Consider the following 24,230-nt stretch of genomic DNA (forward strand, 5'->3'; position numbering starts at 1 on the left):
AGGGTTCCGTGGGGCGCCTGCCTGCTGGAGAGAACCAGGGCCGGCTTTTGAGCAGTGCGACTGGTGCAGCCACACAGGGCGCTGACCTGGAGAGGGAGGCACTGACCTTAGAGGGGGCGCTGTGTTTAGCAAGAATTTAAGATTTAAAAACACCTGCTGCAGAGTTCCTTGTGCTTCCAGCTTTCCAACAGAATACAAATGTCTAGATAACTCTTGTGATTAATGTTCCTGCTAGAGAGAGATAGAAGTTTTGACTAGTGGCAGTTTTGACTCATCATAAAGTAGCACAGAGGGTTAATATGACTGCTGTGAAGAACAAATCTGTAGTTTATGCGGATAGCTGAGTGGATTAGGAAAGCCATCCTTACAGCGCATAAGACACACAATTGATGGACGAAATGCATAACAAATCAAAACATTGACCCCAATGAAGAGATCTGGGTTAAATCCATCCATTTTTTGCTCACCATGCGATTCCAGTTTGAACCCAGCCATATGCAAATCAGTCCTGACCCTGTGCCTCATGGGAACAGTCCAGCCCGAACTGCCAAGACAGGTTGTCCCTGGACTGGAATAAGCATCCTAGGACTGGTTTCGGGGTTTCACCCCACTTCAGCCAGGATAGGTTGAATCCAGTGGCACAGTGAGGGGCATTTTTGCTGGGTGGAAGTGAGGGAATCCGAGGAGAAGGTCATGGGGGGTTGTCAAAAAGATTTTCGCCACTAGCGGAACACAACTGAGGTGAGTTGGCAGAGCTGTGTGAGTCTTATGTCTGCAAATAGCAAGGGGGTTGCCGTATTGAGGTGTAGTGGAACAGAACAATGTGTTGGTTGTCTTAGTGGAAAAGCAGGGGAGGTGCAGCTCAGAGCTGAGCTGATGCAAACTAGTAGCGGCTTGTGGGTGCTTATGCGGGAACAGCAGGAGGAGAGTCAGGTCAATACAGAGGTGCATTGGCAGAGCTGCGGCTGGATAGGATAAAATGAGGTAAACTTCTCACTGTGATGCCACCGAGGGAATGCTTGGCTCCAGATTATTATGTAAATAATCCCTGATTTGTATGATTGCCAAAAGCCATAAAATATTTGACCCCGGACCCTGTCTCATGCCCCGCTGAGGCTGCCTGCTTGGCTTCACTGTTCGTGCAGCACGAGTGAAGTTGAGGTCCAGGCCCCTCACAGAACCAGTGACGTCCATAGTGCGGGGCCTGTGTAATGTTGTTTAACCCCGCTGGCCGCTGGCAGGAAGTGAGGCCATAGCACGGTTGACCCAGTAGATTCATGTATTTGCTTGGCAGCCCGGCTCCCAGCCTATCATGAGAGCCAATGGTTGTGTATAAAACCTGTAGCTGGTCCGAGTCTCAACAACAGCGTGCAAGGCCGATCGTCCCAGCAACTCTACAACGGATCCTAAACCAACCCTCGGGCTGACAGTGTATCCCGCTACTTTACTCGATCAAGCCTGGGGCCAACAAAACCAGGAACTCTGCGCCGAACTCACAGCAAAGGGCGCAGCCGAACAGCGGTGCACACGAGACTAGCACCCTCTACTGGCTGGCGCGATAGCAGCCCAGTTTTCCGACACGAGAGTGGGCACAAGAGTCGGGCACCGAGGCACCGACCCAGCACGGGAGTGAGAGAGAAATGGACCTCAGGGGCGTCGTGGCCTTCTGCTTCATGTGCACCTGCTCGCAGGCCTTCCAGAGGTAAGGGGGCGACGGATGGCTTTAATGCAGGGCTGTCACCAAAAGTGCTGTTACTGGGAGCGCACCGGAAGCAGTTCATTTGTTTTAGTGAGTGAAAAGAATGAAGGGGTTACCACACATCCTACTGTCGAAATGTCAAACAAAACAGCTTTATTGATATGTTCATTTGTTTTGGTGCATGTGGTGAATCCAAGGACTGATGAAAGAGTCTGCACGCACTGTATTCACGGAGGTCCAACTGAGGGTGCAGGACACAGTTCACGTACCTTGGACAAGCACTCTTCCTCCACGAATATCCTGTTGTCATTGTATCTCTCAATGCTGAACTTATTGAATTTTATTCGTATTTGGGCTGCGTTGGGAAGACGTTTGAGGCCGGTTTCTGGAGGTGCGTTCAGCCTTTTGCCCAAATGGCCTTTGGTCATTCGTTGCCCTGGCCTCACCCTCACAACTGAATGGTAAAACTGGAGATCCCTCTAGGGAGATTTAATGATTATGGGGAACAGGTACAGGTATTGATGGCCTCCACTTTTGCTTTCAAGTGAGCCCTCAGTTGTCACTAGCAGGACTAGTGTTCTATCGCCCCCCGGTTGGTACAGACCCCTACCTTACTACTCTACTGGACACGATTGTCCAGAGTTCGCTCCTCCACCCCCTTTTTATTGTGGTAGGCGACTTCAATATCCACATGGATAAACCCGACTGTGCCATGGCAGAGCTGCTCAGATCCACGTTAAATACGGCCAGTCTCAGACTGATCAATGAGGGCCCTACTCACACAGGGGGCCACACTATTGATCTCATTTTTTCTAACATCAAAAATGTGCAGTCTGAGACACCTCTGCCTCTGACATGGTCAGATCACGCACTCGTCCCATTCACACTGAATATTGCGAATGATACCCCTGTCTCGAGTAAACGGTACTTCCTGAAGAGGCAATGGAAAAAACTGACCCCTGATACTATGTGCCCGGTCCTTGCGCAAACCATCCCTTCCCTGACAAATAATACCAATACGGATGCTACACTTCTCAATGAATGGATTGGAAAGATGGTTTCCTCCATTGCTCCAGCCTCCCGTGCCCTATCTAAAAGAGACTCTCCCTCAGCTCCCTGGTTCTCGCAGGAACTTAGGAATGAGAAAGCGGTCTGTAAAAAATTGGAGAGACTCTGGAGAGTAAACTACGGTCCGGAAGAAAAAGCTAGGTATAAGGAAGCTTCTAAACATTTCCGGAAAGCTATTAGGAAAAGCAAAAAGTGCTTTTATGCGGACTCAATTTCTCAGGCAGATCAGTCCAGCAAACAAGTTTTTAAAGTGGTACAGTCGTTTTTTAAGCCAAAATGCATTGAAAGAGAGGTTGTACCCACAGCTACGCTATGTGAGCAAATTTCTGAGTATTTTGATCATAAAATTAAAAAAGTCTACGACTCTTTTGGTCCAATAACAAAAACAGTGAAGCAGGACATAACGAATAAAGGCGAGCTAGAAGAGACTTTTACCCAGTTCATGCATATTCCACTGAATGAGGTAAGGCAAGAACTTAGCCGATGCAAATCCGGCTCCCCTGACGACCCTTGCCCAGCTAAACTATGGAGTGCCATTGCAGACTCGGTAGCCCCGATACTTCAATGTATTTGGAATTCTTCCATTGCTTTGGGCATTTTCCCGGACGTCTGGAAGCATGCTACTCTTCTACCCCTAAAGAAGAAACCCAATGGGGACCCAGACGACCTTACGAATCTCTGCCCAATATCCCTACTTGCTGCCCCGGGAAAAATGCTGGAAAAAATTATACAGCGACAATTGAGTAAATTTGTGGAAACCAATAACATCCTACATGAAACTCAATCGGGTTTCCGTCCCGGTTTCAGCACAGAAACAGCGCTCATAGAGGTAGCCGAGTCAGTGAGGTGGTCGATGGATGCAGGAGACTCAGCAATGCTGGTACTCCTGGATCTGTCGGCCGCCTTCGACACGGTGGACCACGCCAGCCTACTCAGCCGGCTCGCAGAGATAGGCATTCAGGACAGAGCACTAGGGTGGATAAACTCCTACCTATCACTTAGAACGCAGAAGGTAGCGCTTGGGACGTTCTCTTCCACACCCAAAATTCTTGGATGTGGAGTCCCGCAGGGATCGGCCCTCAGCCCCCTTCTGTTCAACATCTACCTGGCTCCTCTTTTCACGTTAATTGCCAACTGGGGTGTCAAGGCAATTTCATATGCCGACGACACCCAGTTGGTATTTCCATACTCGGAGATGACGCATGATTCTTTTTCAAATTTCAAAGGCTGACTCCAGGATATAGCACTCTGGATGAACACCAATAAATTAAAACTGAATGCCAATAAAACTGAAGTCATCTTCTTCAGCAAGGGTCCCCCCCCCCGCCCCAGAACTCTGGTGGCCCACGGAGATGGGCCCGCCCCCTTCACCAAGTCACTCGGCAAAAAATCTTGGAGTGAGATGGGATGATAACATGTCCTTTTCATCCCATGTCCAACAAGTGGCCGGGTGCTGTCTTAGCAAGCTGAGAAACCTCTGAAAAATCCTAAGGCTCTTACCGGAGAGTTGTAGAAAAACGGTTGTCCATGCGACTGTCACCTCACGGCTGGACTATGCCAATGGTTTATACCTGGGCCTCCCAAAATACTTGACTCACAGGCTTCAGGTAGTTCAAAATGCGGCTGCAAGACTGTTACTGCGAATTCCTTTCAAGCAGTCAGTCTCTCCGCATCTTCGAACCCTGCATTGGCTACCAGTAGCCAACAGGATAAAATTCAAAGCTTTGACGCTTGCGTTCAGATCTCTGTATGGCTCCTGCCCACAATACCTGAAAAACCGCCTTCCTAGATACTTTCAAAGCCGTGCACTACGATCCAATGACCGTGTCCAACTGGTCATCCCGCGGGCAAAAAAGGCCCGGCTAGGCGGTCGGACCTTTTCAGCCAACGTCTCCGCTTTGTGGAACTCCCTGCCACAAGTTATCCAACAGGCCCCCTCCGAACCCTGCTTTAGGAAATTGCTAAAGACCTGGCTCTTCTCCCAGCCACGCTAGCTCTCCTATTTTTAGGCCTAAGGTTATCAGTGATCTTCTAGCGCCGGGACACCTCCTCGCGAGGTAGCTGTTCGCGCTGTATAAAATCCAGTATTATTATGTCACCTCTTATGATCTTCGGCTCTTTAAGAATGGTATAGGAGGCCCACCCGCACCCATAGAACCGTTTAATCTCTTTCATGGACAGACTACTGGACGGTGTATCACATGGTGCTGGTGCACAGATGCAGGAGCCATTTGTGCCATTGTCAGAAACATTCATGGCATGTTCATGGTATGTTCTTGTGATCTTTGTCATGTCCAAAGCGCGCTCTTCACACTGTAGGCTAGAAGCAGGAGTGCTGGGATAACTCACTGCCATATTCACATAGATCCATGATCTTGATATCCTCAAACAGATCCATATCATGTTCTTGATCGTCGGGTCGATCCATGTGAAATTCTTGACATCATCAGATAGATCCATGCCACGTTCTTGATGAAGTCAGAGAGAACCTTGCCATGTCCTTGATCTCTTCAGATAGATCTATGCCACGTTCTTGTGATCATCGGGTCGATCAATGACACTTTTTTGATATAGTCAGATAGACCTAGAAGTCCGAGGCAAATGTCTTTAATTGTGATTGTTGGGTCCTCTACAACACATGAGCCTGACGACCAAGTTGCTGCTTTTGGTGGGTGATCTCCCTTTGTAGCATTTTTTTCTTCTTGTTGCTTGCAGACCCTGGCACGGAGCACAAATTCCGCCTTCATAGGCTTCAGCTTGGACTTCCAGGCTTGGATTTGAGTAATCCATGGCAGTGATTTTGTTCCTGTTTATATTGCCCATGCTTCACTTAATCCTGCATTCCCCAAGAGTGCTAGCTATTTCCAGCATGTGTGTTTCTGTATTTCATTTCACAGCATATTACTCTTGGATGATGCACCCTTGGTACTGAGTCGCCTCCAGGTGTTTATAACAGGCTACAGTTGAGCACTTTGGAGTTGAGGCTGCAGGCAGTACAAATTTCACACTGTGCCTGACTGTGGTTCAAAAAGGTGTTCAGATTACATGATCATTCAAAAAATATGGCCTCTCTGCAGAGCACAAAGAGCAATGGTCCTGCATTCCAGTTGTGATTCTATGCAACTGTGTGTGAAGGAGCTACTTATTGGACAAAACAACAATGTGAATGTAAAATGATTTATTGTTGTCACTCATTTAGCTTAAACAGCTAAAAACCATTGACTAAACCAATACTCCTGGCTGGGTTTTTAGGTGTATGTTAGTTGTTTTATATTTCTGGTTTGTGGCTGATATCTTGCACATATTGATACCCAAACATGATTTCACTCAGTGGCAATTAGGTCTCTGCCGAAGAATATGTTTGTACGTGCATGCTAGCAGTTGATTTCTGAATGAAGACAAATCCATTAAAACCTTAGAGTGACAAATCAAGGGTTCTCATTTTTAAAGGATCTCATACCATATGGTGTTCTCTTTGGTGGTTGGTGGAAGAAAGTCAATCGCCCACATGGGCAGAGACAGCAAAAAAAAAATTGGATTCTTTTTCCAGCATCTTCTCTTGGTTTCAGAATATAATAATCATTTTTCATCCACTTGCCTTTACTACATCCATAAGCAACAGACGAGCATTCCTTGTCTGTCCCCGCACTACCATGAGGCTGTTGTACAGTCAATTATCTTCTCACTAGATTAAGCAAATGCTTCCTGCCTTCTTGCATGCAGTACCCTTCAAATCATTCAGAACCATGCTAGGCTCCTCATCTGAGATGGCTGCATCACTATGCTATATCTTCTCACCTTTATGCTCTCTGCTGGGTTTTTGGTCTGAAACCCTCTATCTGCAAGGCACTATCCATTTTTCGTTGTGCACTGCATTAAAAAGGATCTATCTTTCTAAAGCACTCCTTACGTTCAGTCCAGAACCCCATACTCTGTGCCAACCAAACTCCTGTGCCATCCTAAAATTTAGATGGCCCTGATTGGAGGCAGATCCTTCTCCTTTCTAGTTGTGCAGGACTGGAACTATCACCCCCTTGAGCTATGGTGTAACTCCAGTCTTTTGGAAATACACTCAAAACTGACTTTTCTCCACATTAGTAAAGTTTGCACCTCTCTTTTGGACATCTCTTAGTGCCAGAATCAGCATGACCGGTTAGAATATCATTTTCATTTATCCCATTTAATAGAAAAATAACTAAGTTTAATTCATTTAAACTACATTTAAACTTCAGTTACTCTACTTAATAGCAATTTAATATCTATGTACGTATTTTTTTTAGTATTAGTAATGTTATTTTAACCATGTTACTGATATCCAAACTAGGTAAGTAGCTTCTTGCAAAGCCACTTCAGCAATGCCATATACTTAATAGGCAATTGATATTACTTCCTATAATGTCACTTCCTGTGAGGTTAAATCTTATGCAAGTTATAGGGGCCTCGCATGTTCCTATTCTGCCCGAGGCCCCACATATCCTAGGACCGGCCCTGACTGCAGGCGTTTGTGCTTACTGCAGGCAACGTGTGTGGTAATATCAGGACAATCAGCAGTACAAGCATTTGCAATGCAATAGGTCTCGCATTTGCAAGAGTTTAAGCTATTGGCATTGTAAATGACAATGTCTTTTATTTATCTGTTTTGATTGTTAACACATAAATAAAAGGTATTGTCATTTAGAATACCAATAGCTCAAACTCTTGTAAATGCGAGACCTATTTCATTTTAAAGAAGCGGCCGCCATTGTCCCGGGGTGCTCAGAAAGTGAAAGCGCAAATGGCGGGCTGAATCTTGCAGGAAAGCATGTCGTGCTTGCAGTTGAAGAAACTAATTAAAGAAAATAGTTCTTACAGACTAAATAAGATATAAGCCACATTATTTACCTTTACTTGTCACACAAATTAGTCATCCCTGCCACATAATTTGGTCGTCCCCTGCTGTATGATTTTAGTGGCCCTAATTGAACACGAGTGTGTAAATGGAGTGTAGGATTCCGTGCGTAACGACGCCACACCACCCTGCACACGTGATCACATCACACCATCAAAATCACACGTCAGACACCCTGTGACTGAAACCTGAACAGAACCAGTTTGGTGGAAGACAAATAACACAGAATAGCACGAACACACACACAAAACTAAATGAGTGCAAACCCGGTGCCCCTCACAGCAATGAAGAGCCAATAGGGGCAACTAATTGACTGTGGGACTAGGTGCCATACTTGGATGAGTGAAAGATATGATCCATCAGGAGTTTCTTAGTTTTTCTGCACATTTACAAGGCATCCGCGTGGTACAAGGGAAGAGTGCCCTTCCTCTGATAACCTGTCATTAATGGAATAAAGCCTACAAAAAAGCAGAAGTCATTTGTCATTCTTTCCGAACTTATGGGCCACATGGGGTAGGTTGCGGGGACAGAGCAAGGGTCCATATATGCCATACATACATACACACATACATACATGGCAAACAATAATGTATGATTGTGCATAATGTTACAATTGTTCAAATGCAATAAATTAAAAAATAACTGAACCCAGTGAAGCACAACATCATGTTTGATGGTGCTGAAAGGTGAAAGGAATCCACCTTGCCTAGGGTTAGAACTACGTTCCTCAATACCTTTCCAGCAACTGCTAGTACTTATTGCTATTGCTTAACAATAAAGTTCATTCATTAATTGCAACATATCCTCATCAATAATATATGTGCCATCAATAAATCCAAATATGGAAGTTTTGATAGAAGTATGAAAGCTACCAAAGACGAAAATGGTTAGGACCAATGTGCACTCAGATTTGTATATTCATTTAAAAGTATTTTACAGATTGGAACGGATACCAGAGACAGTACATTTGGAATGGATATCCGAGAGCAGTGTTTTTGGAATTCAACAGTTAGCCCAGTTAATGGCTGACTTTGTGAAGGCAGGTGTGGCAGCTCTAGTGTAGCGACCCCCCTGGTCGCCCTGAAGCCCGTCAGGCACCTGGGGGGCAGGGATGGACCCCGTGACAGGAGTCCCTGGACTGGCTTCGCTCTTACCTGCTGCGACGGGGTCCCGCGCTCACTTTCCCGAGTACCGGCCCCACTCCACCCGCCGAACTCTGCTCACTGTCCCGGCAACTCCCACTGATGGGACTGAGCAGGGACAGCCTAGTGCAACCGAGGGCCCTCAACCAATCAGGGGTGCCGAAACATTGCCTATCTGAGGCATGGAAAAACAGCTGCTAGAAGCCCTCCAGAGAGAGGGGGATCTCTACACAGCATCCAATTACTGCCAGCGAGCCGTCAACTGCTCCATTTATTAGCGCGCACCTGTGAAGTGACACCGCAGGTCAGAGCGAGGGTGCGCGCACCTCATTGTGTGTGTGGGGGGGACGGAGGGAGGGAAAGTGAAAGCGCGCCATAAGTGCGCTGTGTTAAAACGCCGGAGGGAGGGAAAACGAAAGAACGCCATGCGTGCGTTGAGGGAGCCGAGCCGTACGCGTGCACATCTCCTGTCCTCTGTACGCGCACATCTGCTGTCTCTTATGCTAATGCCGTCAGCCCTACGCGTGCACATCTCCTGTCCCCCTTCGGCACAGAAAGCGGCAACAATAGATCTCACCAAGACGAGCAGCTCATGCGCTGCGTCGCTAGGCGAGACCTAAAAAAACGCCTTCGGACCAATAAAACAGGTCCACAAACAGGCAATACTGTCCCACACATGGATCTGTCAGACCAGTCCGCCGGGCACTGGCTGATTGCTCTATAGGCCAGTCCGACCCTGGTTTCCCTGTGTCATCCGCACGCAGTGTTTGATATGGGTGTTTGTGTTCAATAGCTGTATTTCCATCAGACCTAACCCATAAGAGACTGGGATTGAATTGAGCTATTAACAGAAGACGTTTCAGATCAGTTCTCGTGATGCCTTGCGTACTCTTGGGCAGGTTGCAAGCCCCTAATGCCCCTCAGCTTCAACGCTGTACCTAACACGCCCCCCGGTCAGCCATCTGGTCTGGTGTCGCTGCCAAGGAATGGGTGAACGCTGGAAAATTCTCAGAAAATAGCTGAACTGTCAAGTGCTGCCCCGAGGAGGCATGGGAAGGAGGTAACCCGAGCAGGCATGGCATGGGAAGCCAGGCAGGGGAGCAGGCATGGCATGGGGAGGAGGTAATCCGGGCAGTCATGGCATGGGGAACGAGGCAGGGGAGCAGGCATAGCATGGGAAAGAGGTAACCGGAGCAGGCATGGCATGGGAAGGAGGCAACCTGCAGGCAAAGCACTGGGAAGCGAGGCACGGAAGCAAGCATGGCATGGGAAGGGAAGGAGGCAGGGGAGTAGGCATGGATGGCATAGGAAGGAGGCAGGGAAGCAGGCATGGCATGGGAAGGAGGCAGGGGAGTATGCATGGATGGCATGGGAAGGGGGCAGGGGGGCAAGTATGGCATGGGAAGGAGGCAGGGTGCAGGCTACAGAGAGGGAGAGAGAGATGGCGGAGAGATCTGAGCGTCGAGGGCGAGAGACTGGTGACAGGGGAGGGCCTGGCACTCGGGGGGAGTCTCTGAATGCTGCGAGAGATGGACGAGGATTTAGGGAAGAAAGTGAAAGAGATGGAGAAAAATGGGCTGAGTGAGCTGGATGGAGCAGTAAGAAAAGCCGAGAGTGCAGTGCAAGTGAGAGGCTTGAAGAATCCTAGAAGATTGTAAAGGAGACAGTGGCAAGGTGTGAATGAAGGAGGGAGTGATAGGGAATGGGGAGATATCGACTGAGGGAAAGATGGCGGCTATGCAGGGAAGGTTGAGAGGGGCAGGAACAGGGAATGATGCGGGCAGTCCTGCCGGAGGCTGCAGTTGTGCTCGCCTCAACAGTTATAATTAGACCCCCTGCCTTGGTTCTCACTTTAACGATATTTGAGGAAAAAGTGGCAAAAGGGTGCATTTCCAAGCGCATTGGGACCATAGCATGGCAGAAGCTGGATAGGATGTAAATAACTCCTGATGAGGGTGAAAGCTGAGGGACCGATTCACAAACGGACTTACAACTCATTAACTCCACACTACAGTGCTCAGTTCGGAGACTCCGAACTCATAACTTTACGAGTCTTAAGTCCCTTTGTGAATCGGTCCCTCAGAGTCCCATATCAATGTACACAACCCCCAGGTGTGCTTATTGCACTCATCAGCACATACCAGTTCTCAGATGATAGTTTCCGTAATGCCCACGTAACCACGTTGCTCATGTTCCCCAATTTCCTAATAAAACCTTTTCGCTCGAGCTTCCAGTGTGCCCACTGCCCTGGTCGGATTGGGATCAAAACGGCCCCAGGATAGGATAAAACATGCCCACATTTGTGAACTGTGTTTTTGTGCAATATGAGGGACCACATACATCAACAGTGTTTCCAGTGGAGACAATCTCTCCCCAGTAAAGATGCAGTGGACTAACGAGCATTGGCAAAGCCAATCGGTCTCGCTTATGCAAGAACTATTGCTTTACCAATATTTTTCAGTCATGTTGTACACCAGCAGGGCTGCTGTTCAGCATGGCTAAAAGGTTTCGGTATAGAGGAGAGTGCCATGGAGTATCATGGCGTAGATTGAGGTGATGTGGTGTGGTGTGTCATGGAGTGTCGTAGAGGGGCATGGAGTGTCATAGAGTGAAGTGTCGTAAAGAAGAGTGTCATAGAGTGGATTGGAGTGGAGTGTTTTAGAGTGGCGTAGAGTGGAGGGGCATAGAGTGGAGGGTCACAGATTGGATTAGAGGGACATTTAGTGTTGTGGCACAGAGTGGAGTTGCGTGTCATAGAGTGTAGTGGCATTGAGTGTCATAGAGTGGAGTGGCATAGAGTGGAGCGATGTATTGTAGTCAAGTGGCGTTGCGTGGCGTAGAGTAGCGTGTCATAGAGTAAAGTGTGGTGGAGTGGTGTGGTGTAGTGGAGGGTTGTTGAGTGGAGTGCCATGGAGTGAAGGGTCGTGGAGTGCTCAGAATATGTTTAAATGTATTTGTCTCTATGATTTATGCTTTGAAACGTTTTTAACTAATTTGAATTAAAGAAATGAACTTATAAATATCACTTCCGTTTACACTGAGTTGACTACATCATGTTGCTAGCCCATATGGTCTGTTAACTGTTATAGACCTTTAGTTGCCTAGGGGTTTTCTTCAATTGCATATTTGCCCTGCCCTAGGAATTTCAAGTCATTGCAGGGGGTCCTTGTTATTTACACTTCTCTGGGCCCAAACAGTGTGTGCACATATTGGACCATGTCAAGACGCGGTAGAAGGCACAGATGACTTTTCATTCCAGGATTTCTGGGGGAAAAGAGAGGCCAGCAGCATCTGGCCACAGTTCTCGAATTTGTTGATACGATATTGACAGATAAAGCACCTATGGAGGATCGGGATGGTGTTAATCCTCAAGCACATATGAGGCAATGTGTCCTTACGAGCATCTATTCACAAATTCAATAAATAGCATTTCAAGAAAATAAATCCTCTGGAGTCAGAAGTAAAATGAAAATCATGAAAGTTTATTAAAACAATTCAAGGTGCAATACAGAAGTCAAAAAGGTAGAATTCAATCAAAGATGCATAATGATCAGTATAGGCAATCAGTATAAGGCTCAATCAAATGCAGCAGTAAATGACTTAAAGCCATGGCAAAAATATTCTAAGTCATTAGAGGAACTGAGGAGGGCTCTGCCTCTAAAGTCAGGAAGTCAGAAGACTGGCTGTCCTCCAGAGACCATCATTTTATAACCTATTTCACAATGGAAGTCAGTGCAAATCACAAGGTCAGGATAAGGTGATCAAATGTAAGAATGATTTGACAAATCATGATACAGAATTATACGTCATCTACTGCCACTATTCCAACGCCAGCCCCTAACTTGAATAGTTATACGCCATATTCTAGCCTAATGTCTTCAGATGTGACTAGTGGCGCAACAATGGAAGACATACAGACAAATGGCTAGTGGCAGGATAAGCCTTGAGTGGGGTGAAAGCTTGCGTCACGGCTCTTCGAAATATCATGCCAATACTTAGCATTCCTGCTCTTTTTGGTTATGTACGGTGAACAGAAAAATTAAAAGACACACTTCATTATGGCTGCGCTTAAAAAGAGAATAGAGCCAGGCCTAGTTCAGGCCTGGTTGAATCAGACAGAAGAAAATATAGTTCTGGAGAGCACAGTGTTGTCTTTTTAGTGCACTACTGTTCATATTGTTCAAAATATCAAACACGCATTTTATCAGATCAGGATCAGCTCTAAAAAATGCGTGAGTCACAGAGCACACTCATGCTTTCTGTCATACATGCACATGGCCTTACCTGTCCAGGCTGCACTCCAGTAGCCAATATCTGCTGCACCTGCGTCGTGGTTCACGAGGTAGTTAAAGAGACATGAGGAGCAGAGCCACACAGGAGAGGGAGAGATGTTTGCAATGGTGCAGAGGAAAGCAAGGAAAGACTACTACAAGAAAAGGGATGGAGGGAGGGAAGTGACGGATGCGATGCTCAGGAGCGAGGGAGGCTATGCTACATTATTAGAGGTCATATGGCACTATTATATCACGTGCCATAATGATGTGCCGTGTTGGGTTGTCTTATGTGGTGGTGTGGCTAAGGGGTGGTATCATGTGGTGTGCAAATAGGACAGGGTCAAGAACACACAGTGTGCCTCTTCTTCCCCACTCCCCCTAAGGCTCTTTTCTGGTTCTATCAGGCAGTGCATTCTATTACCTTTCCTCCAACTTGCAGGCAGGCCCTGGTTAACCGGAATACCCTGTGCTTCCTATGCCCCGAACTCATATGTATCCAATCTAACATGCCTGAAAGCTCTGGAACATGATGGTGCAGCGTTAGAGGGTGTAGGCTGTAGTAACTGGTTCAGAAGGTCAACCAGGGGCCTGTGGAAGTAACATTGAAAGCAGCACAATGATCATTTGATTTAAACTTAATGCATTAACCCTTGGATATGGTTTGGCATCGTGGGTGTCCATTTTGCACCTGGCAACCAGGCCTTTCTTGATTATTCGAACAAGAGGGAAGAGAGAGCGAATCAGTCACTATATGACTTGATACCTAAGGCCGCGGACATCTCCCAAGTGTTGGAAGCGCAGCATATCTCGCAAGATTAGGTATTGAGAATATAGGCCCCAATCAGGAAGAGGGCCATGATGCGGAACGATTCAAGGTCAGCGTAACACTTCATATACCAATGTAGATAGGGCTTGAGGCAGCGGTGAGTGGAGGTGTTCTGGGTACTCCATTAAGTTGAGAGAGGGTTTAACGTTTCCCTTGCCTCAGCCCGGGAGGGCCACCTTGGTACACAGGGCAGGCAAACATCATGTGGGCAGCTGTCTCAGGGAGCAATCTTTGGACATCTCCGAAGTAGCTGGATCTCGCATTTTCTTTTAACCTGTAAGAAGGAAGGAACAAGTTCCATACGTCATTTTAAATTAGGTCTCTGATGACCTCTATGGCAGAGTGATATTGGAAAGCTTTACATTGGCTCCTAAGTAAGCTAAGCAACCCAAAAGGTCATGGTTATCAGTGTTATGAAAGTAGGCAGAGTACAGTTGCTCACTATGGCCACTTGTCAAATGAAGTATGGGATAGCAGTAAAACACTTTCCAGGGATGCTCCTAGGTCCCTCAAGAGCCTTAGTTCTGCTTATCTCAGTCATGCGCAGATGTGGTCTTAGGTGAACTAAGGTGCTGTGCCCCCTGAGGTTAGGTCTCTGTCCATATATATCATAGAGAGACAACTTCCAACATCACCTTTGGTGCTGGACTACTCAGGTTTCTGAAAGACCCGCCAAAGAAAGAAAGGTACATGTTGAAATACTCCCTACAAGGGCTTCTGTCATAGGAACCATTTCAAAAGGAGAGAAGTTAAGTGGCATAAACATTTCTACATTCCGCCATAAAATTGTGTTCTGTAGAGAAAAGATATTGTAACTACTGAAGATGTAGGACATATGGGCCCAGCCACAGTTGAGCCACTGCTGGTCTGGTGGAATCTGGTGATCAGAAACACGGCCATGCATTGCAAGATCCACCTGTCTACCAGAATCCTGCTCCCACCAGCTCCTTAATCTGAATGTAGAATTACGCACTAGTGGCACATGCTTAACTGATTGGCTCTGTGTTCTATATATGCCAATGCTCCAGTGCTGAATACCCAAATCCCCTTTCTACATCACAGACCACAGATCTCTTCAACCAACATTCATTCACTCATTCACTGGTGGGGCCCATAACACCAATCATTCATTCTACTTTTAGATCAATGGTCCTCGAGAGAGGGGAATTCCATTCTCTCTTCCATGCGCTGGAAATGGGAGGAAAATTGCACCAATCACCTGATGAGTAACAACAAGTTTACCTATTCATCCCTACCTCACCAGGGTCCCAATACTTTCTAACCTAGCAATTCCTCCCATACTATAGGCCATAGATCAGCTGAGTTGCCGGGAAAAGCGACACTTAATTCTTCTAAACAATATACATCAATACACTTCAAATAATAACCCGACACAGTTCTTAAATGAATTAAAATGTTTATCTAAATAAAGCATAAGGAAATCATAAAGCATTTAATATTTTGATTTGCATATTTACCTAATCTGGCTAAATGGCGTCCTCTATGTCAAATTCAGATCTTTCGTCTCTATGCCCATAAATCGATCAATCAGTTCGTAATTAATTGGGCATCTGATCAGTCCGTCAGAGTCTCTGGCAAGCAGCTGTCCAGCAGTGTCACCGTCCTCTCCGTCAGCATAACGTCAGGAAATCTGGTAAAGCACGACAAGAGGTACCTACCCTCTCTAGTCTACTTCTTTTATAGTAAAATCAACAACAAAATGTTACAATACATGTTTTAGAACAAATCTGATTGGTGGAACCAGGATCATTCTTCCTGATTCTCATGCGTTCAAAGTTTCATTAGATGTAGTTCTCAATTTATTAATAATTTGCAACAGTTTCTAGTCCATTCAGGGCATGTTGATTCCCATACGGGTTTGTGTCCATGGTGTCATCAATTATAACAGTTCTTAGTTTAAGGAAGTCCATTGTCTGAGCATTGGCACTCCTCCCGGTGCGACCTTCACGAGTACAGTCTGCCTGGGGTCAGGACGAGGTTATTGTTGCTCATCTTTTAGCGCAGGCGCACTTCATTCAGTGACTTCTGTATCTCGTCTGTCCGTCAAAATAGGGATGGCAGCCATTTTGTGGCCACTCCAGAAAGGTCAACTTAAGCAAAGAAACACAAAACGTAATTAATACATGGAAATGACTATTAAAATGTTATTCCCTCACTAAACCCTCTATGTGTGTGTATTTATCTAGCAGTAGCAACACACATTGCGGTTTATACTCACAATTTAAAGCACGATTCACAAATCACATCACAAAAGCAACATATAACATGCAAATTCTAAATATCTGACATTAGTATGCGTACGAAAATTAGTTTACGTATCAATCAGGCCATGCAAATGCGATTCCCACGTGTATTTTCTAATTAGTAATGTTGATTATTCAAACACAGCAAACCATTAATACTATTAATATTAATCAGTTATTCGTTTTAATTCACAATGATAAAATGGAGGAGGTATACGACTCTTAGGGAAAACCTCACTCCAGCAATCCCCCCTTTGGTGATTTTATCACCACAAAACACCCAAATTTAGTACCCTTTTACGGAAATTTGAAATGACTTCTTACTCATAGCTCAAAATTCAGTTTATTCATATTCATCACTTTTTACTTTCTTATACATACTGTCTTTCCACTCATCTAAGGCTATTTCTTCTAAATCCTTTTCTGGATCTTTTCCTTTTCTCTTAAGTTTATCTCTTTTTATTTTATTATTTGTTTTCTTTTTCCTGCAACACATACACCCTAATCTTATCACCAATAATGCAACTATCACGCATGTTAATAGAAACAAAATTTTACCCATAACAGTACTACCAATTTTAGCTAAGAAATTTTTAATAGCAGCTATTTTCTTTCCCATTCTTGTCCATACATCTTCAACCTCCAGTGGTACAAGTCCATCATGCAATTCAGTAATATTTTTAATGTAAACCTTTAGATCTTTACTTTCGTCTGGAATGTAAGTGCAACAATGTTGAACTTTCAGCATTCCACAGACTCCACCCTCTTTTGCCAATAGAATGTCAAGGGCAAGTCGATTTTGCATTACCATAGCACGCATGGCAACCATTTCAGTATTAACCAATAAGAATCCATGATCAGTGCTTGTTGACAAGCGATCCACTACTGTAGACAATCTTCTAATTTTATTTGCATTCAGAGTTATTCCCACTGCTGGTATCAATGCACAAAAAAATTTCACCCTCAATTTCTGCCCAAGATTCTCTCTTTCTACGCACTAAATGACTATTTAAACTATTTACACCCTCTTCTATGTCCGTGTGAAAGATTTTTGGAAATACCAGGCCTACATAACATGTGCCATACCAATGGTCTGGCAAACGATAATATGCCCTGTTCCCTCAAATAAAATATATTCCAGGAAATACTGGATCTCTTCCACCTTTGAATCCCCATCCACCCATGATTCGGTATGTATCATGGCACTCACTATTACCTACAAAAAGATTATCATATGCAGTTTGATTCCTTCTTATACAAAATTTTCCTTTCTGAGGCCTATCTAAAGCTATTGTTGGTGTTGACTCTCCTTTTGTCAGATGTTTCTCCATTTCTATGTCCCAAGCCGTTTTCTTAACCTTTCCTTCTGATGCCTTTTTGTGCATCTTATGCCTTCTTTCCTCAACCATATTCAAAAATGTCTTTTCTTCTTTCTGCAAACTGCATGTCAAATTATATTTAAACACAACTTCTAATGTTAGTTCACTAGTCTCTAGAAAAAAGTCACCTAAAACTTTAGCAGGTCTTACCTTATTTAGATTATTATTAGCAGGCACTAATGCAAAAATGTTATCTACATCTGAAAAATAATACTCTAATTTCCCTATCTCATAAAATAAGCTAGCTATTACACTACATGTTATTCCGTAAGTAGCTGGAAGGTGATAATAAGTCACTCCCTCTGCCACAGAAGCAGGTAACTGCATGCAGACGTAGCAGTCCCTTACATCCATAGTCTTTACATATTCATACAACAATTTTGAAAATACATTATTAGAAAAATCGTTAATAGACCTATCTTTATGCAAATGAATGTTTGTTTTTACAGTCGGTACTACCTTTGAAATTAGCTATTGGAGGGTGATCCAAGATGGCGGAGTGAGGATCTGTGCCAAGCAGCACACTAAGAGGCTCTCCCCCCTCTTCTCTCCCCTTTCATCGAAATGCCTGTAACCTTTAATCGAGTATGCTCCTACTCGGTCTAACGCATAAAAACCCCTAAAACTAAACGCAGAGCGCTTTCAAACCTTCATATTTCGTATCCGTGGACGCTGCAACACTGCTACACAGAGGCTTTCTCCGATGCTAGAGCTCCCAAGGACGACACAACTCTTTCGGCAGATCATACAAGGACTGCTACGGAGCTCGGGGCTCAACTGGTTAAGTCTGCATTTTCGGATTGCTTCTCGTCCTTTCTCCTCGGCCTCCCAGATGAGCAAGATGCCCTCGAGAAACCAACCTCGCACAACTCGACATAGCAAGCACCCGACCGGAGCCCTTCCAGCCGGAATTGGAGCCGGAGTCGGAGCTGTGCGGGAGATAGGAGCGACGATATCTGGGCTTCCTCAGACTGCCGCGACCAATGCTGACATTGATGGATCTCTTGTGATAACAAGCAACGGCTGTCCCGCCACGGAGCACGTAATGACTGAAAGGGAGAGCGCGAGCAAACAGGTATTGAGACCGCCGATTTTACTTGTTGACTCTCACTCTAAGGGGTCTAGTAGAAACCCAGCTTCAAATTTGGCTAAACCTCCGGACAAAAGCGAGGCGGCTGTTACAGGCAAAACTAGTCACTTATCTCCTTTAACTTTAGAACACATCGCCCAGAACGCCCCCACCGCTTCTAAAGAGATACTCTCCAGCAGCAAGCAAATTGGCAACATGCCGGGGGGTGAACAACCGAAACATCGAAAGTCTCTAACCCGTGACACTCCTACGGATCACAGCATGATACTCACTGATTCCCTGACTGAGTTGTTTATGTTGTCTGTGCCTGAAACCAAGACTGGGGCTACATCAGAAACTGCAGTAGCCATATGTAGTCCAGATTCAGATCCGGGCTCATTGCCTGCTACTGCAACCACTATCACTCCGCCTGGAGGTTCACAACCACTTGTAGCAAAGACATGTCCTACCAAATGTGTCAATCCTAATAAACACATGGCCTCTCCAGAAATAACAGTACACACAGAATACATCGAAATCACCGAACAAGATCCTCTCGAGGACTCTGATGCTGAGGTTAATACAGAGGACGAGGCTAGGTCTGAAGACGACCTAGGGGAAAAACCATCAAATGGGCCCTGTGATTCCAAGACAAAACTTCGAGCAGGGAAAGGTCACAAATTCAAAAGTAAGGCTAGAGCCAAAAGAGGCCGCAAAACAGTCTTATTAAACCGGCCCCTTATAAGCAATATCTCGGATTCAAAAAAGACTTATGTGGACAAAAGTCCCTTAAGAAAATGGATTGTAGCAAAAGGTTTAGTCAAGAATTTGTCACAGAGACTATCAGGGGCCAGCTTAATCGAAGCTTCAGAGCCCTCAGACTCTTCTCCCGTATTAGTAACGCCTCCCTCTTCGGATACTCTTGTTTCAGCAGAGAACAATGCACCTAAACAGTCACCAGTTGGGCTAGCATGTCAAGAATCAACTTTGATTCAAGCACCTGGGGTCGACTCTCCAGCGAGTATAGACACAACATTTAACCCAACTGCGAATCCTACGTTAATACTTCATACTTTGCCTCCTTCCACTGAGAGTCCCTCTGCTACCACCACTTCTGCCCCTCCTCTATCTTACCTAATGGAACACTCAGGTGTCTCTTCCAAAAATAGACCCGGGCTAGGGCAAATGCCAGCGGATCCCGCCTCAGTAGACACTATATTACAGATATTGAGAGATCAACGTGCCGAAGCTAAAGAACATTATATTCAATTGAGGGAGGACAACAGCAAAATGCATACTTCACTACAAGAACTTGCTTCCAAACTAGGTGGGATCACTCAAGACATCGCGGGACTTCAGCAACGTGTGGTTGAGATCGAGGAGGCCAACTCAAACACAACCGCCGTAACAGAGAAACATGACACCCAGCTGCTGGCACTACAATCAAAAGTTGAAGATTTGGAGAATCGACAAAGACAGTCCAATCTGAGACTTTTTGGGATCCCGGAGGGCTCTGAGGAGTCTGACCCGAGGTCTTATTTAGTGGGGCTGTTTCAAAAGGCTTTTCCAGATCTTGCAGACTGGGACTGGGATACACAAATCCAACGTGCTCATCGTCTCCCTTTGGCTATGAGAAACAGAAACAGAGAAAACCAGTTTTCACGGCTCCTTATAATCTTTTTTGGCAACTTCCTATTGCGTCAAGCTGTCTGGCAGAGAGCCCGCCCTAATGCCCCTGTAACCTTAGGGGAGCTTTCATTCTTTGCCCGATCAGATCTATGCAAAGAAACGATGTACAGGCGCTGGATGCTACGCAAATTGATAGACCCCATTAAATCTTGCGGGGGCCAGGCATTCCTACAGGAGCCGGCTCGCCTTAAGGTTATCAAAAACGGCCATACTCATTTTTTTAACGATGCCAAAGAAGCTGAAGCATATATTTCTAGATTTGGCACGGGTTAGACTCTGCATTGCCTTAGTAAATCTGTCGACACCTGGTGTGCCTCGCTTTGTATAGTCATGCCACAGGCTACACGGCAAAGTACTGGGAAACACTGACACTGTTACCCCTTTTTTTTTTTTTGGAGAGTGGTTCGGGGGGGGGGGGGGTGCTCTAAGGTGTCCTGTCTTGTGCGCTGTCCTTCCAGCGGCAGCTGTCACTCAAGGGTGGTTCTTCCCCATTTGGGGCGAGAATCAGGGTGGGGGGAGGGAGTGGGGGGTTCTGGGTGGGTTAAAATCAGTAAAAATTTGTTTCAGGCTGTTGAGGAAGAATGTATTGAGGACAAACTAGTTTTGACCCTTTGGCCCTTATATACGAGCAATAACGAATACTTTAAGATACCCGTCTTTAGGCTAAAAATGTTAATTACTTACAAATGCATGAAATAAAGCTCTTGGCTTGGAACGTAGCAGGGCTTAATAGCAAGAATAAGAGAATGTTGATCTCAGAAAAACTCAAACTACATAATCCACACTTCATCCTTCTTTTAGAAACGCACATTGCTGGCAAGGACAAAAAACTACTTAAACAACTGGGCTACCACATTTTGGTTTGCTCTACTCTTGGGCTTTCTATAAGAGGGGTGGCTATCCTTACAGACAAAAGATTCGAATCTGAAATACTGCAGACTTTTCATAGTCAAGACGGAAGATGGGCGGTGGTCCAACTTCGCTTCGAAAACCATACATATATCCTGTGTGTAGTATACGGCTCTAATGTAGACGATCCAAGCATCTTTGACCAACTGAATATCAAACTCTTGGATTGGGACGGAGAACCCATTATTATGGGTGACTTCAATTGTATAATGGACTACAAAATAGACTCAACTAATCCAGGAAGTTTCCAAAGGATGCGCAAAACTAGGTCATCCATATCCGACATCTGTCGTATCCACAATATTAAGGATGCTTGGCGATATTTACACCCGAACACACCAGGATATACGTATTATTCGGCACCACACAGATCTTGCTCTAGGCTGGATATAGCATTAATCAGCGACAACCTGTTAAAACATATCACGATGATCCTATGCCCTCGAATCTCATCGGATCATAACGCGATAATCCCAGCAATCACCACACCACATATCAGGACCCCTCCCAGACCATTTTCCTTCCCCAGATACTTACTTTCAGATTTACAATATGTGACACAGCTTAAATCACACTTGATCGAATTCCTGAATATTAATACTGATTCTGCTTCTTGTTCTACGGTTTGGGATGCCTGCAAGGCGGGTATTAGGGGTTTTACCCAAGCATATGTGATCAGAAAAAATATCGAACACAGAAAGCACAAGGCACAGATCATCTCCAAAATTGCAACCCAAGAAGAAATTTTGGCTTCTGCACTCCGATCAAACTCATCTGGGATTACAGAGATTGGCCTTAAACTCTGCTCACTCAAGAACGAGGCTAAAAATAAATTTATCCAAAAGAGTAGCGCAAATATTCACAAATTTAAGATTTCACAATATGATAGTGGAGATAAAATTGGCAAAATCCTCGCCTATAAGGTTGCCGAGGACAGAGCCCATACACTGATTACAAGTATCCGGGGAAATGATGGCAAAATATTTAACCAACAGACAGAAATAGTAGAACAATTTGTGGATTACTATAGAACATTATACACTCCAGAAAGCATGTCCAACCCAGAAGCAATCCAAGACTACGTGGATAAGTTCTTAACTAACCTACAGTCTAATACAATGCAGGAATCGCTGTCAGATATTATCACAGGAGCCGAATTACACCAGGCAATAGATCTACTACCAGCAGGGAAAGCCGCAGGGGAGGACACAATTCCTTTGGAGATTTACAAAATCTGCATAGCCGAATTGGGACCTTTGTTACTGGAGGTAATACAAGCTGTTGGTCTTAATGGAAAGGCCCCAAAATCATGGAACAGGGCAAAAATAATATTCTTTCTGAAAAAGAATAAACCAAAGGAGGAGAGAGGATCATACCGACCCATATCGTTGATTATTAGTGATGCCAAAATATTTGCTAAAATATTAGCTACAAGATTGTCCCCCTTCCTGCCTCTGATTGTTAACCCCCAACAACACGGGTTTATAATAGGGAGAGACACAACAGCACACGTAAACATGGCTATTACGGCATTTGATGTAGCAGAGACAGAATCCACCCCACTCGGTATGATCTTATTAGATGCCGAGAAGGCTTTTGACCGAGTGGGCTGGGACTACCTTTGGAGTGTCCTCTCTAAGCTGGGTTTCGGGGGGCAATTCTTACGAGGCATACAGGCTCTGTATGATAACCCAACAGCTTACACATCCTATGGGGGCCTGTCCTCTCAAGAGTTCCCAATTTTACGGGGCACCCGTCAGGGTTGCCCTCTCTCGCCTCTTTTATTCGCCCTCTCACTGGAACCTTTCTTGCATGCTCTCCAGTTACAAACCCAAATCGCTCCCTTTAGGTCAGGCACTCAAATATTAAAAATAACCGCATATGCCGACGATATCGCGGTTTACTCACAAGATATTGTGGTGGCACTTCAAGGCATAGCTCTTGAGGCTGAGAAATTCGGGATTGTTTCCGGGTATAAACTTAACCTACAGAAGACCCAAATCATAGCCAATTATACTCCCGCCGTCACAGTTCCTGAGATATGCAAAAGTGCCACTTATCTAGGAGTTAAGCTAACGGCTAAAATCCAAGAAATCAATAACATAAATTACAATGAACTAATCAAATCTACTATCTCACTATTAAAAAAATGGCACAGATTACCACTGAACATTATTGGTAGAATTAACTTAATCAAAATGAAGGTACTACCTAAATTCGTGTATCTATTCCGTTCCATTCCGTTGGCTTTAAATAACTCATTTTTCAAACAGTTAGACGGTGCATTTAGTAGCTTTATATGGGGCTATAAAAAAGCGAGGAGGTCACTGAATTCTTTGAAAAACAGTACAAACCTGGGAGGGCTTAACTTTCCCGATTTTAAATTATATTTTTGGTCTGCTTTTGTTTTGCGTATTCGCTCTTTATTAAATCAGGGCGGAGCATTTTTTTTTCATTTTTTTATGTTAAAACATGATTCTAATATGTTCCTACTACGAGTCAATGACCCCAACTATTTTAAAAGAGTAAAATTCAAGACCGCAAGAGACATAGTAAAGATCTGGGATAACATACTAACTTTTTGCAAAACCACCCTTTTTCACGCTAAACTACCGTTATGGGGCAATCCGGGTCTTCCGGGAATCTTTAACGAACATAATTCCTATAGCTGGGCAAGATGGGGTATTAGGCATCTAGGGGACTTATACGGTACGCAAGGCCCTTTAGACTTTAACACACTCAAACTGCTTTATGACCTCCCCGAATCTATGAGGTTTAAACATCGACAGATATATGACTATCTGGTGAACAAAAAACAACTATCTGAGATTACTGACTGCGATATCTGGACTCATTTTTACTCTTCAACAACTAAATCGGCAATAAGTAACACTTATAGTCTTCTAATCAATTTTAAACCAAACGATTGCTCTAAACTAGCTGACAAGTGGGGTAGGTTATTAGGCACAAACGTCACATCGAAAGATATAGAACGTTCCCTATTAAATATTAACAACTGCGTC

At 44.9% G+C, this 24,230-nt stretch overlaps 1 protein-coding gene across 1 annotated transcript in view; it reads left to right on the forward strand.

Moving 5' to 3' along the window:
* Positions 1–1,392: 1,392 nt before the first annotated feature.
* The window catches only part of REN (renin), a 207,979-nt gene continuing 185,141 nt past the window's right edge, over positions 1,393–24,230 (forward strand). Inside the window, exon 1 of the mRNA XM_085599744.1 lies at positions 1,393–1,702. Within this exon, the coding sequence (XP_085455870.1) occupies positions 1,641–1,702 (62 nt within the window). The 5' untranslated portion in view covers positions 1,393–1,640. The remainder of the gene's footprint in view (positions 1,703–24,230) is intronic.

The sequence above is a fragment of the Triturus cristatus genome, chromosome 1_1 (genome assembly GCF_964204655.1).
Source record: "Triturus cristatus chromosome 1_1, aTriCri1.1, whole genome shotgun sequence".
NCBI lineage: Eukaryota > Metazoa > Chordata > Amphibia > Caudata > Salamandridae > Triturus > Triturus cristatus.